The 20789-nt window shown below is 34.7% G+C and overlaps 1 protein-coding gene across 1 annotated transcript in view; it reads left to right on the top strand.

Moving 5' to 3' along the window:
* Positions 1 to 11989: 11989 nt before the first annotated feature.
* LOC145296831 (SREBP regulating gene protein-like) overlaps positions 11990 to 20789 on the top strand; it is a 35825-nt gene continuing 27025 nt past the window's right edge. Inside the window, exon 1 of the mRNA XM_080142946.1 lies at positions 11990 to 12128. Within this exon, the coding sequence (XP_079999072.1) occupies positions 12036 to 12128 (93 nt within the window). The 5' untranslated portion in view covers positions 11990 to 12035. The remainder of the gene's footprint in view (positions 12129 to 20789) is intronic.

The raw sequence follows: 20789 nt of genomic DNA, 5'->3' as shown, positions 1-20789 counted from the left end.
GTACATGCAAATACAATTTAAAACGATTCCATACCAAACTTTCATGCAATGCAAGTTATATTGAATATAGGTTATATTAACGTCAAAATGAAAAAAAAGTACCTACTAGAGTTACAGGTGAAATTACATTACTAAATAATAACAGATATTTAATATTTCAAATGGGGTCGGGGGTATTCTCTCTTTATGTTACTGGTACACAAATGAAAAGGTACACTTAAGACCTAGGACACTAATGATGAAAAAATGTGTAAGATTACAAGATATTAGAGCCCTCCATAGCTTAAAAAAAAAAAAAAATTTAATTTAAAAAAAAAAAAAATTCATAATAAATCCTAGGGAATTGATTATTCCAACTATTTTTCTCATCTTGGATTTTATTCTCACGTTTCAGTTTATGTAACCTCTGACCTTTTGCGGGTGCATATTTTCGAACTTGGGAATCTTTACATTGAAACTCTGGAACCTATTTGAATTTTTTCTGAACCTTTTAGTTATTTTACAGTATAGATTGTTCTCATCCCATCAGCCACGATCGATTAGAAGTGTTATTCTTAGTTATCACCTTCAGTAAACATTGAACCTGTCACTTAGAATTGGATGTTAAGCAACGTTTTAAACCATAGGTTCTCGAGTTTGGCATAAAGATTCCCAAAGTTTGAAAGGATGCACTTAACATCGTCTGCCATGTTGTAAAAATGTCAAGCAAGATGAAAATATTAATTCGAATAATCCAAATGATCCAATCGAACGAAAAAATAATCAAGAAATGCCGTGGGAATCATAAAAACAGACTCTATTATTGCTGAAGCGTAAAATATTGGTTTGAAAATTTTACTATAAATTTAAATATTACTGTGTTGGTATGCTTTCTGTGATGTCAAAACAAAAAAAAAACAAAAGAAAAGAATATGAAACGATTACTTTTTTTTTTCAATATTGAATCGTAATTGTTCTTTTTATTAAATAAGATACGAAAAGATGTGACTCATCTTTTTATTTTTCATGTTATTTATAAAAATGCTTATGTAAAAATATATAATCATAAAACATTAAAAAATATTCCCTTGTATTTATTTATTTTTTAAAACAATTGTCTCAATTAGTGATGTTTTGCTGTTTTGTTTGTTTGCTTGTTTTTTTTTTTTTTTTCAAAAGACGTTATTTGATCCAGTCCCTGCAAAATACAGAATCACCACTTATCAAGCCCCGGGGGCCACTCAAGGATAAGGGTTAATGGGTACACATTAATCAATGTGATTATCATGTAGTAAACATAAGTAGTGGGAGTTTTGTGAATTTGATTACTTAGGAGGACGGTTCATCAAGAACTTGTTTGCGTTGAACTTGAAGACAATCTAATTGTAGTCAGCTGGAAAGTAGGCAATCGGAAGAGAGTTCCACAGGCGTGCAGTTTTTAGAAAGAAACTTTGTTCATGGAATCTATGTTTAGGTTTAGGCACAGATAAAGACTGTGGGAAATTATTGATAGTAGTTTTGGCTAGAGGAGTGTTTTTCGTGAAAGTTTGGAGAGGGGGGGGGGACCATAGATATATTTATAAAACATAGATGATAATTCAAACCTATCTATCTATATATTAGTGTTGGGACGATTAATCAGAATCGGGGATTGAAAAAAATCGAAACTTTTTGGGGTATCGGAGTCGGTATCGGAATCGGAAAAATTTGGGTCTATTTTCTGATGCCAAAAACGATTCTTTTAATTGGCTTTTTTTATTCTATTTTCTATAAAGAAAAATATTCTACCGCTGATAGTAATACTAAAATAATGAATATCTATTGATTTTTAAACTATTAGTAAAATTAAAATCGATAGCTCATCCCCCATATATCTATTTTTACACATGAGAAAAGATCAGCACATCTCGCATGTATTTTTATGGTAATCCAGAAGCAATAACAACTTTATAGTTAAATATTTAGAGATTCATAAAGAATCAGAATCTGTAATTGTTTCGGAATCAGAAATTTAATATGGAATCGGTAATTGTTTCGGAATCAGAAATTTAATATGGAATCGGTAATTGTATCGGAATCAGAAAAAATCTTGGAATCGTCCCATTCCTACTATCTACCTATCTTATTCTATCTACTACTATATAAAAGTAACTTTATCTCTATGTCTGTGTGTTAGTTTGTGCCCTATGAACTCTAAAACGGCTGGGCCGATTTTTTTTTTTTTAATGAAATTTTCACATGAATCTATTTCATGTATCTGACTGTTCTTAGATAGGTTTTGTATCGGAATGTCTTCAATAAGTATTGGTAATCAAAAAAATCAATGAAAATAAAGAGCAGGTGATTTTGACCAAAGTTAACACCTTTCACAGCCTAACATCACAAATGCATTTGAGAAGTTTTATTACCACACAAGCCGAAAGGCCCGGCATATAAAATCAATGGTAGGTACTTTGATATGACAGGCACGTTTGAAATGAAGGTTTCTGTTCAAAGCATGAATAAATCATTATACTTGACTTTTGCATTTTAAACTTTGATTTCAAGTCGTTCTATATAAAAATAATTTTATAAAATCAATGGTACGTTCTCTACAGTGCAATGTAGACTACAATGTATTGTGGATTAAGTCACTGTGAGCATGTGAAGCTTTGGGTCCCCCATTAGAGCAGGCAATCAATTGATTTGATTGAAAAATGGTCAGTTTCACCAATGGGAATGTAAAACATTTGTTGATCATCATTCAATCCCGGACAATGTCATGTCTCCCTGCTAGTAGTATATATTATTAATCCTCATCTCAAAAATTCAGTAACATTATTAATATGAAAACAACTTGGCACCCTTTCCGTTTCATAAACACGTCACACATCTTGAATTCTTTTGGTTATATATTTATTTACAGTTGGCAATTATGAAAAATAAGCAACTTTTTTTTTTTTTTTTTTTTTAATGTTTTCATCTAATAAAAGTTGGTTTTTAGTGTCGTAAATTATGATATGAAAGCAGAAAGATTCTCTTAAGAGTCGCGTAAAGACTAGAATTTGTATTATTAATGTTATCAACTTTGTTGGGTTTGTATTACTGTACACATAGATTCGAAAAAGTTGTCAAAAAACAAATATATAACAAATAAATGTTATCAAAGGCAAGATAAGTTACTTTTCTACCAAACTGGATACATTTTTTTGTGTTTTTATTCAATGTAACATGTTTATTCAGCTCGAAAAACATGCAGTGTTTACCGATGTATTGGAAAATTCAAAATGACGCCCGACACTCTCTTTAACATGGTAAGTTTGGGAAAAGGTGTTATAAATAATAAACTAGACAAAATACTATTAAAAAACACCGAATTTATGCCAACTTATGTCACGGTGATTGAGATTGTCGGACTGACTTCCTCATCTTGGTTGTTATTGTCACAACGTTTCGGCCGTTTTGCCCTCCTGCCTTCGTCAGGTGTTTTGTATCGAACTGGGGAACCGTTTGTTAGGAGTCTCGAACCCAACCCTTTATTATTATTACAGGAGTACTGTGTTCGGACTCCAGCTAGGCTTTGGGACATAGTTGCTGATTCTCTGTTTTGAATGTTACTTTTTTCACTGCCTAGGACCACTCGGCCATATGTCACATATGACATATGGCCGAGTGGTCCTATACGTTGTATCAAAGTTTACAGTTACCCAAAGGTGCTGAGTTCAATTCTGAAAAAATACAGACAATTATTATGTCACGGTAACATATATTGAGCGAATTTCTAACAGTATTTTGTCTAGTTTATTATTTATAACATCTTTTCCTGAACTTACCGTTTTAAAGAGAGAGTCGGGCGCCATTTTGAATTTTCCAATACATCGGTAAACACTTTTCGAGCTGAATAAACATGTTACATTGAATAAAAACACAAAAAATATATCCAGTTTGGTAGAAAAGTAACTTATCTTGCCTTTGATAACATTTATTTGTTATATATTTGTTTTTTTTTACAACTTTTTCGAATCTATGTGTACAGTAATACAAACCCACTTTGTTACATTTAAAAGAATTCGTTGTAGCTTTCTTTTTTAATGTTTTGATTTGATAAAAAAAAAATATATATCGTCAGATCGAGCGTCCTAAATTATAAGATGAAAAAGTGAACGAATCTCTGAGTAAACGAGAGTCGTCTCCCTCTGCACAATAACAAAACAGTGCATAGAAAAAAAATAAAAATGAAAAGATATTCAGTTTTTTATGAACATGAGAATGAAAAAAAAAAAAAATGAACACTGATTACTAGGGCCGTGACAACAGAATATTCTTTTCATTCTTTTGACTCTCCAGTATATATCCGACACAGTCAATCAACCGAGAACCACATCAGTCTATATAAAAACATATAGGGTATTAATGGATATATACTCAAGAGTAAAAACAATAAAAAAAGAATATGCTGTTGTCACAGCCTTATTAATTACTAGGGATGATGTGGGGAGGACTAGATTCTTAATACTGTGGGAACACCACAAGAGAAGTCTGACACTGATGAATTCTTAATACTCTCCGGTCATTTTCAGGCACACTCAAAATGAAACAATCAGTGAGTGGTGTACTGGTGTGGTGTGCTCAGAACCGTGCACCACCAGAATCTTATAATATATGTAAATTTATTTCACAACCCATGCATTAAAAATATATACCTAGCATTCTCATTAAAATGAAAGGCTATGAACAAAATTACATTTGTTTGTTTATTTATTTTATTGAAAATTATGAAATACAAACAACGTACATTATTAAAAAAAAAAAATAATAATAATAATAAAATAATAAAAAGCCTATCTTTTAGTGATTGTTTTTTTCACCGACAATCTTCCAAAGCTTCTTACTGAGTGTAAAATGTCTTTTCAACCTTTATTCATTTATTTTTTAAAAATAAAACGAGCAAAGTAAAATTATTTAAACAATAAAAGTTTTAATAAAACAATATGCTCTTTTCTTTAATGAAGGCTGTTTGAAAAACATCTGAAGAAATTTGGATGTTTATATGCTCAAGACTTAACATATAATTTTCAGTGCATATTTAGAATTACACTTATTTAAAAAAAAAAAAAAATACAGGAAAATATTTATAACCAGCATTTCAGCCCGGCGTTGCCCGGATGTTTGGAGGTGTATGTTGAGCAAAAAAAAAAAAAACAAGTGGTCAAATTTTTTAACTTTGACCCCTATTATGACCCCTTAACATTTATTGTTTTGGGCTTAAATCAAGTTATTAAGTTAGATCCATGTCCAAGGAACCTATATCTAAAATTTTAAGTGTTTAGACCCAAAATTGGTGGGGGAGTTTGGTAGAGTTCTCAAAGGTCAAATCGTTGAACTTTGACCCCTTAACAGCCAAATTTGTGGCCGAAAACCGATCACAAAGATTTTCCAAAATCTCAGTACCCTGTATATCAAATTTGAAGTCTGTAGATTTAAAATTGACAGAGTTATTGCATAGGGAAATGTACACAGACACACACCGAGATACGTTCACTTTTATAGATATATAGATGTAAGTATGCGTTACGAAACGAAGATATATTCCAAAATTCACAACCTTGGCCTTCGGGCCAAGATCACAGTGTAATATCTGTTCTGATAATACACTTCACCTTTTTTGTCCTCAGTCAGTGCAGGAGAAATTCTTCACGGCCAAGACAATTTTTATTTTTGTTCCTATCCAGAGTGCCCCTTTTTGGGAGCTGGATTTTCCCCACATTAAAAAGCGACCTTGTGTCTAACTCTGCCCTCGTGAGGAAGCAAGTAAATGGAAACATCTATTTGGCTAGTAAACGAAAATATTTAGTTGTCAAAGGTCAACTAAAGGTAAATTAGTCTGTAGAGCACTGTCCTCACTCTACCTATAATTAAGAACAATGATGAGTTGGCAGTTTCTTTATTTTGTGTGAGCTCCATGAAAGAGGTCTGATGACGGCCAATTCCGCTCGCTGTAAAATTGTACAACTATTGGAGTGTTAAAATATACATTTTAATTCACAACTCATGCATAAAACATATATTCCAAACAGATCCATCATTAAAACTAAAGGTTAAAACCAAAAGTATGGCTAACACAGTTATCTACAGTTGACAAATGTACTTCAGTGTGAATAGACCTTTGTGCATATTTGTTGCATATTGTCAGATTTTCTTTTCTTAATTTTTTTTTTTTTACACAGGGATCACCACTTATCAAGGCCCGGAAGCCACTCAGGGATAAGGGTTATTGCAAGTACATTACGTTAGTGTGGAGATTTGATGAAGTGTTTACTTAAGGGGGCGGTTCATTAGGAATTTGTTAACGTTGGACTTGAAGACATCCAAGTTGTAGTCCGGTGGGAAGCAGGCAGACGGAACAGAGTTCCACAGGCGTGCAGTTCTAAGAAAGAAACTTTGTTCATGGAATCCACGTTTTGATTTAGGCACAGATATAGAGTGGGGGAAATTTTTCACAGTGGATTCAGCTAGACGGGTGTTTTTCATGAAAGATTGGCGAGGGGGGACCAGAGATTGGAGTTCAGACGAGCACCTGCCATGGAAATAACGATAAAACAAGGATAGGCTCGCAACGTCTCTTCTGTGGGAGAGAGGTTGCAGGGTAGAGAAAAGGTCATCTCCCACTAAGCCACAAGGTCTATTTTGTACTCTGTCAAGGCAGGAGAGGCTGTTTTTAGCAGCTCCTGCCCAGATATGGCAGCAGTATTCCATCCTTGGACATACTTGGCTTTTATATAGATAGAGAATTGCATCAGTAGTGAGATATCTTCTGGAGCGGTAGAAGGATCCCACCATCTTTCCAGCGACCTTGGCAACAGACTTGATGTACATGTTCCATTTCAGATCAGGAGTAAAGGTCAAACCCAGAAGCTTGTCAAAACACGAGGCCTCACCCAGCTAAGAGCCATCCATTTCAATTGATGCCAGATGGGGATCAGAGCGTTGATGATGTAAGGATAGGAGTTTGGTTTTGGATGCATTAAAGGTAACCAGCCACGTCTTCCCCCACTGAACCACGCGCTCGAGATCAGAGGAGAGAGAATCAGAGAGAACTTTGTCATTTACAGCCTTTGATGTGTTGCCGTAGATGGTCGTGTCATCAGCATAGATGTCAACGAATGATTTAAGTATGTGTTCAGGGAGGTCATTGATGTAGATCAGGAAGAGAGTTGGGCCCAGGATTGACCCCTGAGGGACTCCAGCATTTATATTGCAGGCCTCCAATTTTTGTCCATCTACCACTACTCTTATGAGCCTATCGGAGAGAAATGATTTAATGATTGAGAAAACATTTCCAGTTATACCGTAGCTGGAAATCTTGTGAAGTAGACCCTTATGCCATACCTTGTTGAAGGCCTTTGATATGTCAAGAGCAATTGCCCTAGAAAGGAAGCCTTTGTCAAAAGATTCACTAATCCTGTGGGATATAACCGTCAGCACATCTGCGGTAGATCTTGCAGAGCGGAAACCATATTGTGTGTCACTAAGAAGGTTGTTCCTGCTGAGGTGGTTGACTATTTCTCTATTTAATATAGATTCCAGCAACTTACTCATAACACACAGGAGGCTTATTGGTCTGTACTGAGAGGGAGATGACTTATCACCTGATTTCTTAAATACAGGGCAATATACATTTTGGTATTTCACAGCTCCTATATTAAACATATATTCCAAGCATATATCTCATTAGAACGAAAAGCTAAGATCAAAACTACGGTTAACACATTTATGTATAGTTGATAATTTATGAAAGATAAATGATGTAAATTATAAAACAATAAATGATATTTAGTTTTTACTCTTCCTTTAATTATGAACATTGATTACTAGGTTTGATGAGTGTGGAAGAATTGTGCTGTTTCTTATTTTATTTTTCTAAGACACACACACATTAAAATTTATAAATCCATTTGCACGGGTATTATAGCATTCACCCACACCAAACCTCTTGGGTTAAAAAGCAGGACGCTTGAGAAATGATTGACATATCTCAAAGCACTTTTTTTTTTGTCAAAAATATGAATTTTTGACCAATTAGGGCTCAATTTAAAAAAAATTATTTTTGCAAGCCTCTGGGAGCCGCTAAAGAAATATAAAGGCATGGAGAAGTTCTCTTGTCAGAGAAAGAGATAACCAACACCAACAGCAACGCTCGCCGAGCGAATTCAGTAGCTGAAATGACAGCTTTTCTCTCAAGTCAAAGAACATTGCTTGACTCTCTCTTTCTCTCACTTCGCCACAACACCTAGTTGGACTTTTTTCTCTTGTGCTTTCATGCAGACTTCCACCTTGGCGCACACTAAAAAGTAATTTCTTTTCTTTTAACTATAAAAAAAAGTTTAAAGTAAAGTTTATTTTACATTATTTGGTAGTCTTTTTATTTATTTGTTTCAGGGGATTTATGCAAGTCGCCAACAATTGGTAAAACCTCAACGTTCGTCTACAAATTGGTGACACCCGGCGTTCAAAAATCCCCTACAGACTAGATTCATTACATTGTGGGAACCCCAGAGAAGAAGTCCGCCAACAGTGAATTCTTAATACTCTCTGGTCTCCTTTTGGGTACAATCAAAGGGAAGCACTCAACGGTGCTCAGAATCAGTGCACCAATAGAATTGGTTCCTTACAAAATCATGTTTAACATTTTACAAAGGAAGACGGAATGAGACTCAAAATAATGACAGAGATTTAAAGACAATAATTTATTTTACTCTTTAGAAATTGTTAAAAAAAAAAAAAATGCTTTAAGTGTATCTTTTGATGCACTATTTCCTCTTGATGTAAATAGACTACTACCAGTGAGTGATTGGCCCATCAACAAATCGAATGTCTTGAAATAAGAATTCAATTTGTTCAACTACTTCTAACTGATATAAATTATTACAAAATAAAAATAATTAGATTAAAACAAAAGTCATTTTTCTTATTGACACGGTCGGCGCTTTTTTTAGACAAGGTCATTGATCTGAGGGAGACAACTCCATTTTACTAAGAGATCCGTTCATTTTTTCATCTCATAATTTAGGACGCTAAAACCAACGATATTTTTATTAAATCAAAACATCAAAAAAAGAAGGCTTCGATGGTTATTTTTTAATGTAACAAAGCTGATAACATTAATAATACAAAACGTAGTCTTTATATCCTATTGAGAGAATCGTTTCTGTTTTCATAGCACAATTTACGATGCTAAAACCAATGGTATTTTCATTAAATGAAAACATTTAAAAAAGAAAGTTGCGGCAACTTTTTTCGACATTTTTTTCGACCCCTTTTTGTTTTAAATAAAAAGGAAAGTATAATTGTTTTCAACAAAACTTTATAGTGAAACAAGGATGAAAATATAAAAAAAAAAAGCTGCTGCAGATCTTATAATATTTATTACAGCAACATCTAGTTTTTAACATAAAACTGAGATTCTTTTTTGCCTTCATGACCCAAATCAGTACATGGGAGATCATAGGTCCTTGGGTGCTTTGTGTGATCATGCTTGAAATCTAACTTGGTTGACCAGGTCATTTTAACATAGACTTGTTACTTTGAGGTTTGAAATGATTTTCATTGGCTAAGATGATTTCACACCTCTCTGTGAAAAAATAACTGAAATTTTTGTGACTTTGGCTATTTCATTGCAAGCTTTCCCAGTTATTTTACTAATTTTCCAGATTCAAAACAAAATGTCAAATTTAAGCAGTTCTCGTGTAACTCAAGAATATATAGGGGACTATATGTTCACGCCACAAAAAATTAAAGATGTTTTTGATGAGTCATTCCACTTAAGTTAACAAATTTATCGAATTTCCATTACTAACGATTACTATATTGTCCAATTGACTACTGTACACTCTTAACCCTTATCCTCGGGTGGTTTCTGGGCCTTGATAAGTGGTTATGCCTATGTAAAAAAAAAATGTTAACTGGAATTTTACTTTCATTTTATCAAAGCTAATGGAAAATAATGTCCACTTCGCGCCTCACTGGGCTTAATTCAAGCACTGAGGCATGTGAGATACACAGACATTTAGTAAAACGGAAACAAATAGATGGTTGCCACTGAAGATGCAGACAATGTTTTTCAACGATCACCATACGCAAAGGGTCTTTTTGCAAAAGAAGTAATTTACAAATACGGCAAATAACTCTGAATTTACAATCATTTATGTTAAAATTTTTAAAGAATTAGGTTTTTTATTATTATTATTATTATTATTATTAATTTTTTTTTTTTTTTGTTGATTGATCAACCATCACTTGTCATCTCTGATAAAACTTGGAACTGCACAGAAATTTCAGCCTGACTGATATATATCCCAATAGAGTTATTGTGGTTACATACACACAAACACACACAGTGCTAGTTGGCCGTTGTCCCCGAAAAAGGGTTCATTCGCCCTTTGGAAGGTTTTGTTTTTAATCCTTCAGGGAGACTAGCCACCCTGGTAGGGGAACCAGTTTAGTCGCAGGTGACCCGACCATGAGGCAGGTTGTACTGGGTTACATGGTACCAGTAGCATATAACATGACCTGACATATGCGTATGCGTGCATACATACATACATACATACATGCAGACTAACACTAACCACAATAACTCTATTGGGATATAAAATATATTAATTCTGTAAAAGAACAAGAAAAACAATAATAATCTTTTTTCTTTTAACTAAAGAAAAATGATTATTATTTTTTTCCCAATGATTCTAATTTTGGCACTTGTACAGTTTATTAGTTTGGTTAATCTCATTTTAGAAGAGTTCCATCCATGGCAAAGGAAGACTTAACAAAGTCCTCCATGCCCCATATTAAGAATGGCTTTCTAAATCTGTAGGGGAATGTTAGACTGTACAAATGCCCTATTTATTTTTTTAATAAAAACACATCATACTTCATTGATGAAAAAATAAAGAAAGTGGTGCGTGTATCTGTGCGAGGTAGCGGGGGTATAAATTGGCAAAGATGTATTATAGTTAACAGGAAAAAAAAAAGAGTGAAAAAAAAAAAAAACAAGACAAATATTCAACAAGTAACTGTTACTGTACAAGGAGACATGGTTATATATATATATATATTTTACTGATATCTTAGTGGTTGTATAATAGCCTTTTTTTTTTTTACTGTTATTTCATCCCAAAAAGGCACAATGCCATTTAGTCATGAGGGACTACTATTTGGGATCAAATTTGCAGGGATACTATTTAGGGAGTTGGGCAGCAAGATGTTTGTTTACATTACACTTGAATTTCTGCATGTCAGCACAGTCAGGGTAGCAGGGGCCTGGGAGAGAATTCCAAACTGCAGCAGTCCGAGGGAAAACTATTCGAGTAGAAGGCTTTATGGCATCTAGGGATCTCTACAGTGTAGGGGTGGGATTTTGCCGCTTGTCGGGTTTGTCGAGAGTATTGTCATCGAGAGAGTACTAGTGCTTTGAGTTCGCCATTGAAATACTTGTAAAACAGGCACAAGGATGCCACGTTTCAGTGATGAGACAGAGATTGGAGTTTAGTTGATAGTGCGGGATCTATAAGGTTAGCAACTCTTTTTTGAACCCTGTCTAAGAGCGAGAGACTAGTGGCAGATGCACCAAATCAGATGCGTCAACAATGCTCCATGCATGAACGAACAGTCGCCTTGTAGAGATACAGGATACTCTCAGGTGTGAGTAGCCTGTTAGCACAGTAGAGAGAGCTCATCTTCTTCACAGCAGCCTTGGCAATTACTTCAATGTATTTGTTCCAATTCATGTTGTCTGTAGGAGCTTGAGGGAAGTATTTTCAGGCAGTTGGCCATAATAATCAGTGGTTGAAAAGATTTCTTGTAATTATTAAAGTCTTTGCAGCATTGAACATTGCCAACTAGTTTCAGCTTCATTCCACTACTTTATAATTAAGTTTCAAAAACTAATATTAGAAATTAAAATTAACTTTCAACAATCATAAACTTATTCGACTAGTCGAATCCGAAATCGCGGCTGAGAAAAAGTTGCTTGGCTCTGACGTCACATGAGTGTTAAGTTTCCTCTCGTTTGAGGCCTGATGTTTACTTCTCGCCTCCTCAGGAAACGTTGGGTTTTAGCTGTAATATTCGTCTGTTCCCTTGTATATTTCTTGGTCAGCCTCTTCAGACCGGTAAGTAACCCTTTAAATCGAAATAGGAAAACCTCCACGGACGGAATCAACCTATTTCTCCATGGTTAATTGATGCCTGACCTTTCTCGTTCCTAACTCTTCTGATTAATGCCAGTGTCAGCTTTTTTTATTTATTTATTTTCTATTGACTCTGCATTTTGTAAGTCTTTTTCTTTTTCTTTTTTTTTTTAATTTCCTTCTTTAAGTCCTTTCTTTAAAAATAATAGTTTATCAGTTATTTGATTTAATGTTCATATGTCGTTCCTGATGATAGTACATAAAGTCTCCCCTCCTCTTTCACGAATTCGATTGATTTTATGGAGAAACTTAACGTGATTGTTTTTTTTTGTTTTTTTTCTGTCGTGTTTATGGTCATTAAAAACGGGAAATCTTTCTGCCTAGAGAAAATTGAAAGAAGTCGAATATTTAGATTAGCGACATGGCTGATAAAATATTATTTTAGATAAATATTTATGTCGTTAAATGTAGTGAAATTAGAATAACAATTTTTTATTTTGTTAATACTTGGCAACTACTACAGACTGACGAGAGAATTGGCTGCAATTAATAGAAATCGAATGTTGTGTGTTTATACCTTTTCAGCGCCCCAAATTCTCGTTTTCGAAAAAAAGTTAAAAAAAAAAAAAAAAAAAAAAAGACGGCTTTTAAGATAGTCGCCAGATCGATTTTTTTAAATATTGGTTTTAAGCAAAAAAAAAAAAAAAAAAAAAAAAAAATACTTAATTGTCATGTCGAAAATACTAAAAATTACGAAAACTCATCGAGTAGAAAATTAGTTAAAAGTAATTTTTTACGGAAATTGCATTTATGTAAACACCTTGAAGAGTGCAAATACAAGGGACATACTTATGTCCCTTTTCACTACTGAATAATAGCTGCCAGACTTTTTTTTTATTTTACTAAAAATACAATAGCAGTTGTTATGAGTTTTCGTAATTTTGGGGATATATTACTATTTTCGACATGACAAGTAAGTACTGTTTTGCTTAAAACCACATAGTTAAAAAGTCGGTGCTAGTGCAGAGAGTGACGCATTATTTTTTAAATCGTATTTCCAAGTTTAATTAAAGTTTTGATATATTTTTTTATTCAATTGTAAGGTTGAAGTAAAACACCCTCCCCTCACCATGTTAAGAATGGCTTTTTAAATAATAACGTTATTATTTACGTCCGGATCACTCTCTGACTCTGCACAGTGCACTAGTACCAAAAAGTCGATCTAACAACCCACACGCGCGTGCACACACACACACACACACACACACACACACACACACACACACACACACCAAAAAAGAAGTTGGTCATTCTTATGATTCTACAGAATTTGAACCGAACTGATTTTGTCGTCTGTTTTTATTTGGTGCATATTTACAATTATACTCAATTCAAAAGAAAAAACTTACGTAAATTGATTAAGTTTTTTGTTTGTTTGTTTTCTTTTTCAATTAAGAAATTCAATTTTATAATTGTTACCGATTAAGAAGTTCTAAATTATCTTTTGAATACAAACAAAATCTCCGTAGTCTAAATAAATTATCGGTCCAATGCACATATTGTGACAATTGTGATTCTGGTTAGAGGTAGTATCTTTTAATTGTTTAAGTTCAGCAAGCAGCATCCTACTTGGTAAGGTGGATAGCATTGCTGGTCCTCACTCGTATCCTAAATCGTACACGTACCTAGTACCATGCCATAAGGGTGTACAGTCTTCTTGGCGTAAACCACCGCACCGCACCGGTCATGACAGAAATGTTCTAAGAACGTCAATGACAACATGAAACTCTGCTATTGGATTATGAACCCACTGCTTTGAAGCCATCTCTGGAAGAGGCAAAGGCAATGGCAGTACATTCAGATTGGAACCTTTAAGGTAATAGAATATTACAATTATTTATTTTGTCCTGCACCAAGTTGGTGTCGAGTGTATTGCTCTGCTCTCTTTTAGACCACATCAGTGAGGCTGAGATGGGAATCCTGATGTCTGTGCAGCTAAGGATCTCCATACTCATTGCCCAGCTGAGCCCCAGCTCTGCCCTGGGGAAGTGACCTAGTGCCGTTATCCAGTGTCAGAAATAACATGATAGACAACAGTTATGAGTTATAAGCTAGGAACGATTGGTGTAATCCCAGATGCTATAGATTGTCTCTAACGGTGGGAGAGAACCATTGCAGACCTACTGGTAAGCTACCTCCACCCCACTTCACTCTGGACAGCCTCCAGCCAGAAAGGTTCTAACCTGCTATAGCCTGCCTTCTTCAATGGGTGACTGAAAACCTTATGATCTACAGTAGGTCAATGACTCCAGAAAAACAATGCTGCTGCTGCTGCTGCACTAGGTGTGTCAGAAATTTCGTGAAAAATATTGAATAATTCCACCCCATCTTTCCAAGCTTATAACTCCTCGAAAAATGTAATTCAAGCCCTATTTTTTTTTCAATTAAAGGAGCAAGGACCAAGGTTTCATTAACAAAAACAAAAACAAACAACGAGGGTTTTTTTTTTTTTTTTTTAAAGGTTTTAAACTTCGGACTTTACAGGTTAATTTCTAAAAAACACTACTTTTTTTTGTTTTAAATTTGAATATATTATTTATTGATCATTTGTCTTCAATTTGTGATATATAACACTTTGGTGAGTAAATTAATTATTTACTTTTTAATAGACATTTCAAAATGGGAGGCGTGAAATCATTCGACCCCCCCCCCTGTCTTTCCAAGCTTATAACTACTCGAAATTTTTTAAGGGGGGCGGTTCATCAAGAACTTGTTTATGTTGCACTTTAAGACAACCAAGTTGTAGTCAGCTGAGAAGAGAGTTCCACAGGCGTGCAGTTCTAAGAAAGAAGCTTTGTTCATGGAATTTACGTTTTGGTTTAGGCACAAATAAAGAGTGGGGGGAATTATTGACTAGACGAGTGTTTTTCGTGAAAGATTGGAGCTCAGATGAGCACTTGCCTAGCAGTATCAGAATTTTTTGTGAAAATAGCGAATAATTCCACCCCATCTTTCCAAGCTTATAACTCCTCGAAAAATGCAATTCAAGCCCTAATTTTTTTTTTCAATTAAAGGAGCAAGGACCAAGATTTCATTAAAAAAAAAAAAAAAAAAAAAAAAAAAAAAACGTGTTTTTTTTTTAAAAAGGTTTTAAACTTCGGACTTTACAGGTAAAATTCGACGAGAACACGATGTCCGTTTTTTTTTAAATTTGAATATATTATGTATTGACCTTTTCTCTTCAATTTGTGAGTAAATAATTATGTACTTATCCGAGTCGAAATTAATTATTATTAGACATTTACAAAATTGGAGGCGTGAATTATTCGACCCCCTGTCTTTCCAAGCTTATAACTCCTCGAAAAATGTAATTCAAGCCCTAATTTTTTTTTCAATTAAAGGAGCAAGGACCAAGGTTCCATTAAAAAAAAAAAAGAAAAAAGAAAAAACAAATAACGTGGTTTAAAAAAAGGTTTTAAACTTCAAACTTTACAGGTAAAATTCTACAAGAACACGATGTCCGTTTTTTTTTAAATTTGAATATATTATGTATTGACCTTTTCTCTTCAATTTGTGAGTAAATAATTATGTACTTATCCGGGACTAAATTAAGTATTTTCTTTGTAATAGACACTGGGGGGGGGGGGGAACCGTGAATAAAAAAAAAAAACGTTTGTCTAAAATATTATATTCGGTTTATTGGAAAGAACATAAAATTTCACATTGACCCTGAAAATATCGTAAAAATAGAATCAATAGAAAAATTTTGATAGATTTTTAAAATTTAAAAATTTAAAAATATTGAGTTCGGAAAATTCATTACTGTTTAAAAAAAAAATAAAAATATTTTTATTACTTTTAAAACAACTGTAATAGTTTATTTTGGAAGTATAATCCATAAAGAAAATAAATAACCCACTTTTAACAGAGAAATTACGAGATTTTTATATTGTATTCGCAGTTTCGTGTTAGGGGTGTCAAAAATTCCTACAAAAATTCTGATAGTGCTAGCACTTGCCATGGAAATAATGATAAAACAAAGACAGGCTCGCAACATCTCTTCCATGGGAAAGAGGTTGCAGGGAAGAGAAAAGGGCATCCCCCACTAAGCTACGAATTCTATTTTGAACTCTGTCAAGGCAGGATAAGCTGTTTCTAGCAGCTCTTGCCCAGATGTGGCAGCAGTACTCCATCATTGGACATACTTGACTTTTATATAGATAGAGAATTGCATCAGCAGTGAGATATCTACTGGAGCAGTAGAAGGATCCCATCATTTTTCCAGTGACTTTGGCACAGATTTGATGTACATGTTCCATTTCAGATCAGGAGTAATTCCATAAAAATGCATCGGCAGGGCTGCAATGCCTATGATTCGTTTAGCAAAGTGTCTGGAACCAGATCCGAACTGCCATATTTAGTGAATGAGGTAATCAATGTGATAATTATAAATAAGTTATTACCACGATAGGACAGCTGGATGGGTTTTGATTAAAAAGGGATAGAAAATTGACCGTGCATTTCATTTGGTAAAATTTCCAGAGTTCACAACCCGGATGTCGCACAAGGTTATCTTCCTTTTTATTGTTTCAGAACATTACAATGTTTTCCTTTTCTTTTTTTTTTTTTTTTTAATTAATAAATATCAGGAAATTTCATTCAAAATGTGAGCATGCTGGAATATTTGCACCGATGGGTCAGACTTTCTTACAAGATATCTGTTAATTTAAAAGAAAGAAAGACAATTATTTATCATATACAGAGGGGTTTAGTAATCCAATCTTCTGAGTGTCATTTAGTTCAGCTTGAACAACTGAGGCTTAAAGTGTGTTGTGTTGTGCTTGATTGTCTTTAGGCTTTGATGGCGCTGTCACATGTCTCTAGTCTTTGTCTTAGGATGAGGAGTAATCCAGTAGGTCATGTGTGGAGTTTGTTGGTGGCTTAGGGATTTTTTTAAAGAAGCTGACATTTCTCATAATGTGATTGCCTTGGCATGTGGGTATAATCGTGGCTCACTTTTTCTTTGTTACAGTCATTAGGTTAGGTTGGTAGGGTGTGACGACTTTCGAGGTGTGGTCACTTTTTACAATGACTGTATCTCACACACTGAGGTCGTTGGGTTTTGCATATGCTTTTTATCAGCATATTGATTTATCATTTTCTTGGCTTGGGTGTCAAGTTCCCTTATGCTAGACTTTCCAATTATGGGTGTGACCAAGTGTAATTGACGGTTTTTTATGATCTGACCTAATAGCATTGAGGCTGGGGATACATAACTGATACAGTGTACCATTGTTCCGTAGTCCACCAGGAATTTGAATAATTCCTGTTTCCAACTTTGAGCTTTGATTACAGCAGTGTTGATGGACTTTTTACGGTTCACATAAAATGTTCCGTTTCGACAATGGCCTTTGGGGTGTTATCTCCCTGTGTCTAAATCCAGTGACAGAGGCGTAAGTGCAGCTGTTGAATGGTGGGCCATTGTCCATTTTGAGGGATACTGGTACCCTAAATCTGGCGAATATCTTGCCCAGACAGGGGTATGACTGATGTTGTTGAGATGGAGTTTAAAATGACAATGAGAAGATACTTTCCATTCTGAAGGTGTCCAAAATTAGCACTGACTTCTGTCCATGGTGCTGCTGGTAATGGGGACATTTGCAATGGCTCTCTTGCCAGTTTGTGCTAATGTGGCAGTTTCTCATGTTCTCTTCTAAGGGTTGCATGTTTTTGAACCAGATCTTTTCCCAGAGGAGGGCCATGGATTTCACAATGCCTTGATGTCCTGTATGTGCTATTTTAATAGCTCTGTTTTGCAGTGTTTCGGGTAGTACTATCTGGCGCCCTTTGAGAATGATGCTGCCATTGTGTGCTAGTGATAGTCTAGCATGGTTGACGTGCTTTGTTTATTCCATCATCAACATCATGTCATTTGTTGATGGGAATGGCTTGAATGACTGTGGTGAGTGTCTTGTCTTTTGCAGTTTCTATTGCAACTTCATCAGTTGTAATTACTCTGGAGGTTGAAGTTGAGAAAATGTAGTTTACATATTGCTCTGCTATTTTCTGTTCTCTCTTGCTTGGTGGCAGGTGCATCGATTGTGGCTGAGATAGTCAACTGGGTTGTCATGTCCTGATTGGTATGTGACAGTTGTATGATTATATTTGTAAAATCCAACATTCAACGTGTGCTGAAAGTTGGGAGCGGGTGTTATTGAAAATTGATGAAAAGTTAAATTATTTAAACAATAAAAGTTTAATAGAACAATATACTTTTCTTTTTTTTTATTTTTACGAAGGCTGGTTAAAAAAAATCTGAAGAAGTTATAATGTTTACATCTTCAAGTATCAACATAAAATTTGTTGTATATTTAGAATTACACTTATTTAAACAAAAGACAGAAAAATCTTTATGATGTACATACTGGTCACAGAACGAAGATATCATATTCTAAAAGTCATGTGGGTTTGGCTAGTAACTTTTTCTATTTGGCTAGTAAACGAAAATATTTAGTCGTCAAAGGTCAACTAAAGATAAATTAGTCCATAGAGCTCTACCTTTTGTACCTGTACAGACCTAGATGTGTGACAAATGTATATCAGGATTCTTCACTTAGTTCCAACTGGTTGTAACCCTGATTGAGGTCTAATTTGTTAAAGATGTTGGCTCCTCATAGAATAGTTTTCAGTTCATAGAATGTGGAATTTGGATTCCATTCCCTTTTGATAGCTTTGTTTACTATTCTCATGCCGATGTAAAACTCTGATTCTGTTTTGGTCCTTTTCTTGCACAACTACAATAGTCGATACCTATGGGTTCAGTCCTTCCACTTTTTCAATCACCTCCAGTTTCTCATCTTTGTATATTAACTTTTTCTATGTCTTTCCTCACATGAAAAGTGACACTGTGGTATCTCTGAGTGACAGGCAGTGTGTTTTCGTCTGTGTGTAGGTGGAACTTTTTCCCCTTTGAGTTTACCTAGGCGATTGAATAGATCTGCATAGTCCTCCAGAAGCTGAACAGTGGATGATGTTGTTTGTGTATCAGAGTTGCTGATGAGATTAATTGGGAGTTTGTTTGATGAAAATGGTTTAAAATTTTTTACGTCTCCCAGCTGATGATAGGTTTTTCTGGTCTCTTTATTACATATATGTCAGCTTAGAGATGCCCATAAACTCCAGAAGAGTGCTAAATTAACCTTAAACTGGAGTCGTTTCCTTTGCACCAAATCCAAATATTATGGTTTTTGTTGGCCAGAGAGTGGGGTGTTGGTCTTAAACACTTGAAATCTGCTTCAGACAGAATGTTAATGGTGGCGCCTGAGTCAGCTAATTCATTGAACATTTGACGGATATCATCAAAAGACACATTAAAACAAGGAAAGTTTTTTTGTCTTGTGTGTATGGAATACATATTCTTTGTCATTATCATAAGCTGAGTTTTGTTGGCGATTGTCAACGCAGTTCACCGGCCGTCATTTGGTTTTGTGTGCGTGGGAAACAATTTGTTCTTTATTATTCACTCTTGTCATTTAACCTTCTGAAACCAGCAGAAATGAAGTGCTCATATTTATGATGGTAGGTAGACTGGCTCTGAAATACAGGGCAGAATGCTGGTCCCTGTTTATGTGGGTATTCTCTATTGTAATTCCTGCATTGTTTTTTTGCTGGAGATTGTCTCGTGTCCGTCGCTATTTATACACAACTTCGTTCATTAGTGCTGAAGTAGTGGCTTTTAAATTGGTCTTAGCATCATCCAAGCACATTTGATCTAAGTATGTTATTGTTTTGGCATAGTTCACCAAATTATCTAATAGCGTTTCTGAGTTCATTAATCCCTTTTGACAAACCTTTTTTCAGTGATCAGCCTGTTATCAATTGTGATTTTCTTTCAGCATCTGCATCTTTGACGTGACACATAGCTATTGCCTCTTTTAATTTCTGATAGAAGTTTTCTATGTTGGAGGTAGTTTGCTTGATTTTCTTTTTTTTTTTTTAAATAAAAATTGGTTGAATTCCATGTTCTTTTACAGGTTGAAATGGCCCTGCACAGCTAAAACACGTTTGCCAAAATGTTTTGTTTTTCATCTAGTATGGTCTGTTCGATCATCAAATTGTTGATAAGGTTGTTCATTGGCTCTCCCACAAACAGCAGAATTGCTGTCTGCCTTTTATCATCGTCTATGTTATGTGCAATGAAATAATTTCTCATTCTGCTGATGTGCTTTGCCTATCTGGCTGCTTTTGGTTCTAACTCACAATTGAACTTCAAGTATTGTGGTAAAGTGATCATAGTTGTTTTTACAGCATGCTATTTTTTTTTCTTTCTTTTTTCTTGTCTTGAGTAATAACTCTGTCTTTGTCGCTAATTGTCATATGTAGTGAATGAGGTAATCAGCATGTGCTAAATATCAGGTATTACTGTGATAGGACAGCCGGAGGGTTTTGACTAAAAATGGATAGAAAAATGAGCACACGTTTTGTTTAGTAAAATTTTCAGAGCTCACAACTTTGATGTCCCAGGGGCTGTAACACCCACAGTTATCTCCCTTTTATTGTTTCAGAACATTACACGGACCACTAACACTGTAATGGGCCTGTATGCTCAACATGCTATTTTATGGCAGTGAATCATAGACCCTC

Source organism: Euprymna scolopes, chromosome 2, assembly GCF_053919585.1.
Source record: "Euprymna scolopes isolate OS-2025 chromosome 2, ASM5391958v1, whole genome shotgun sequence".
Taxonomy (NCBI): Eukaryota; Metazoa; Mollusca; class Cephalopoda; order Sepiida; family Sepiolidae; genus Euprymna; species Euprymna scolopes.
Note: the sequence above shows the minus strand (reverse complement) of the source record. Positions and strands in the feature narration are given on the sequence as shown.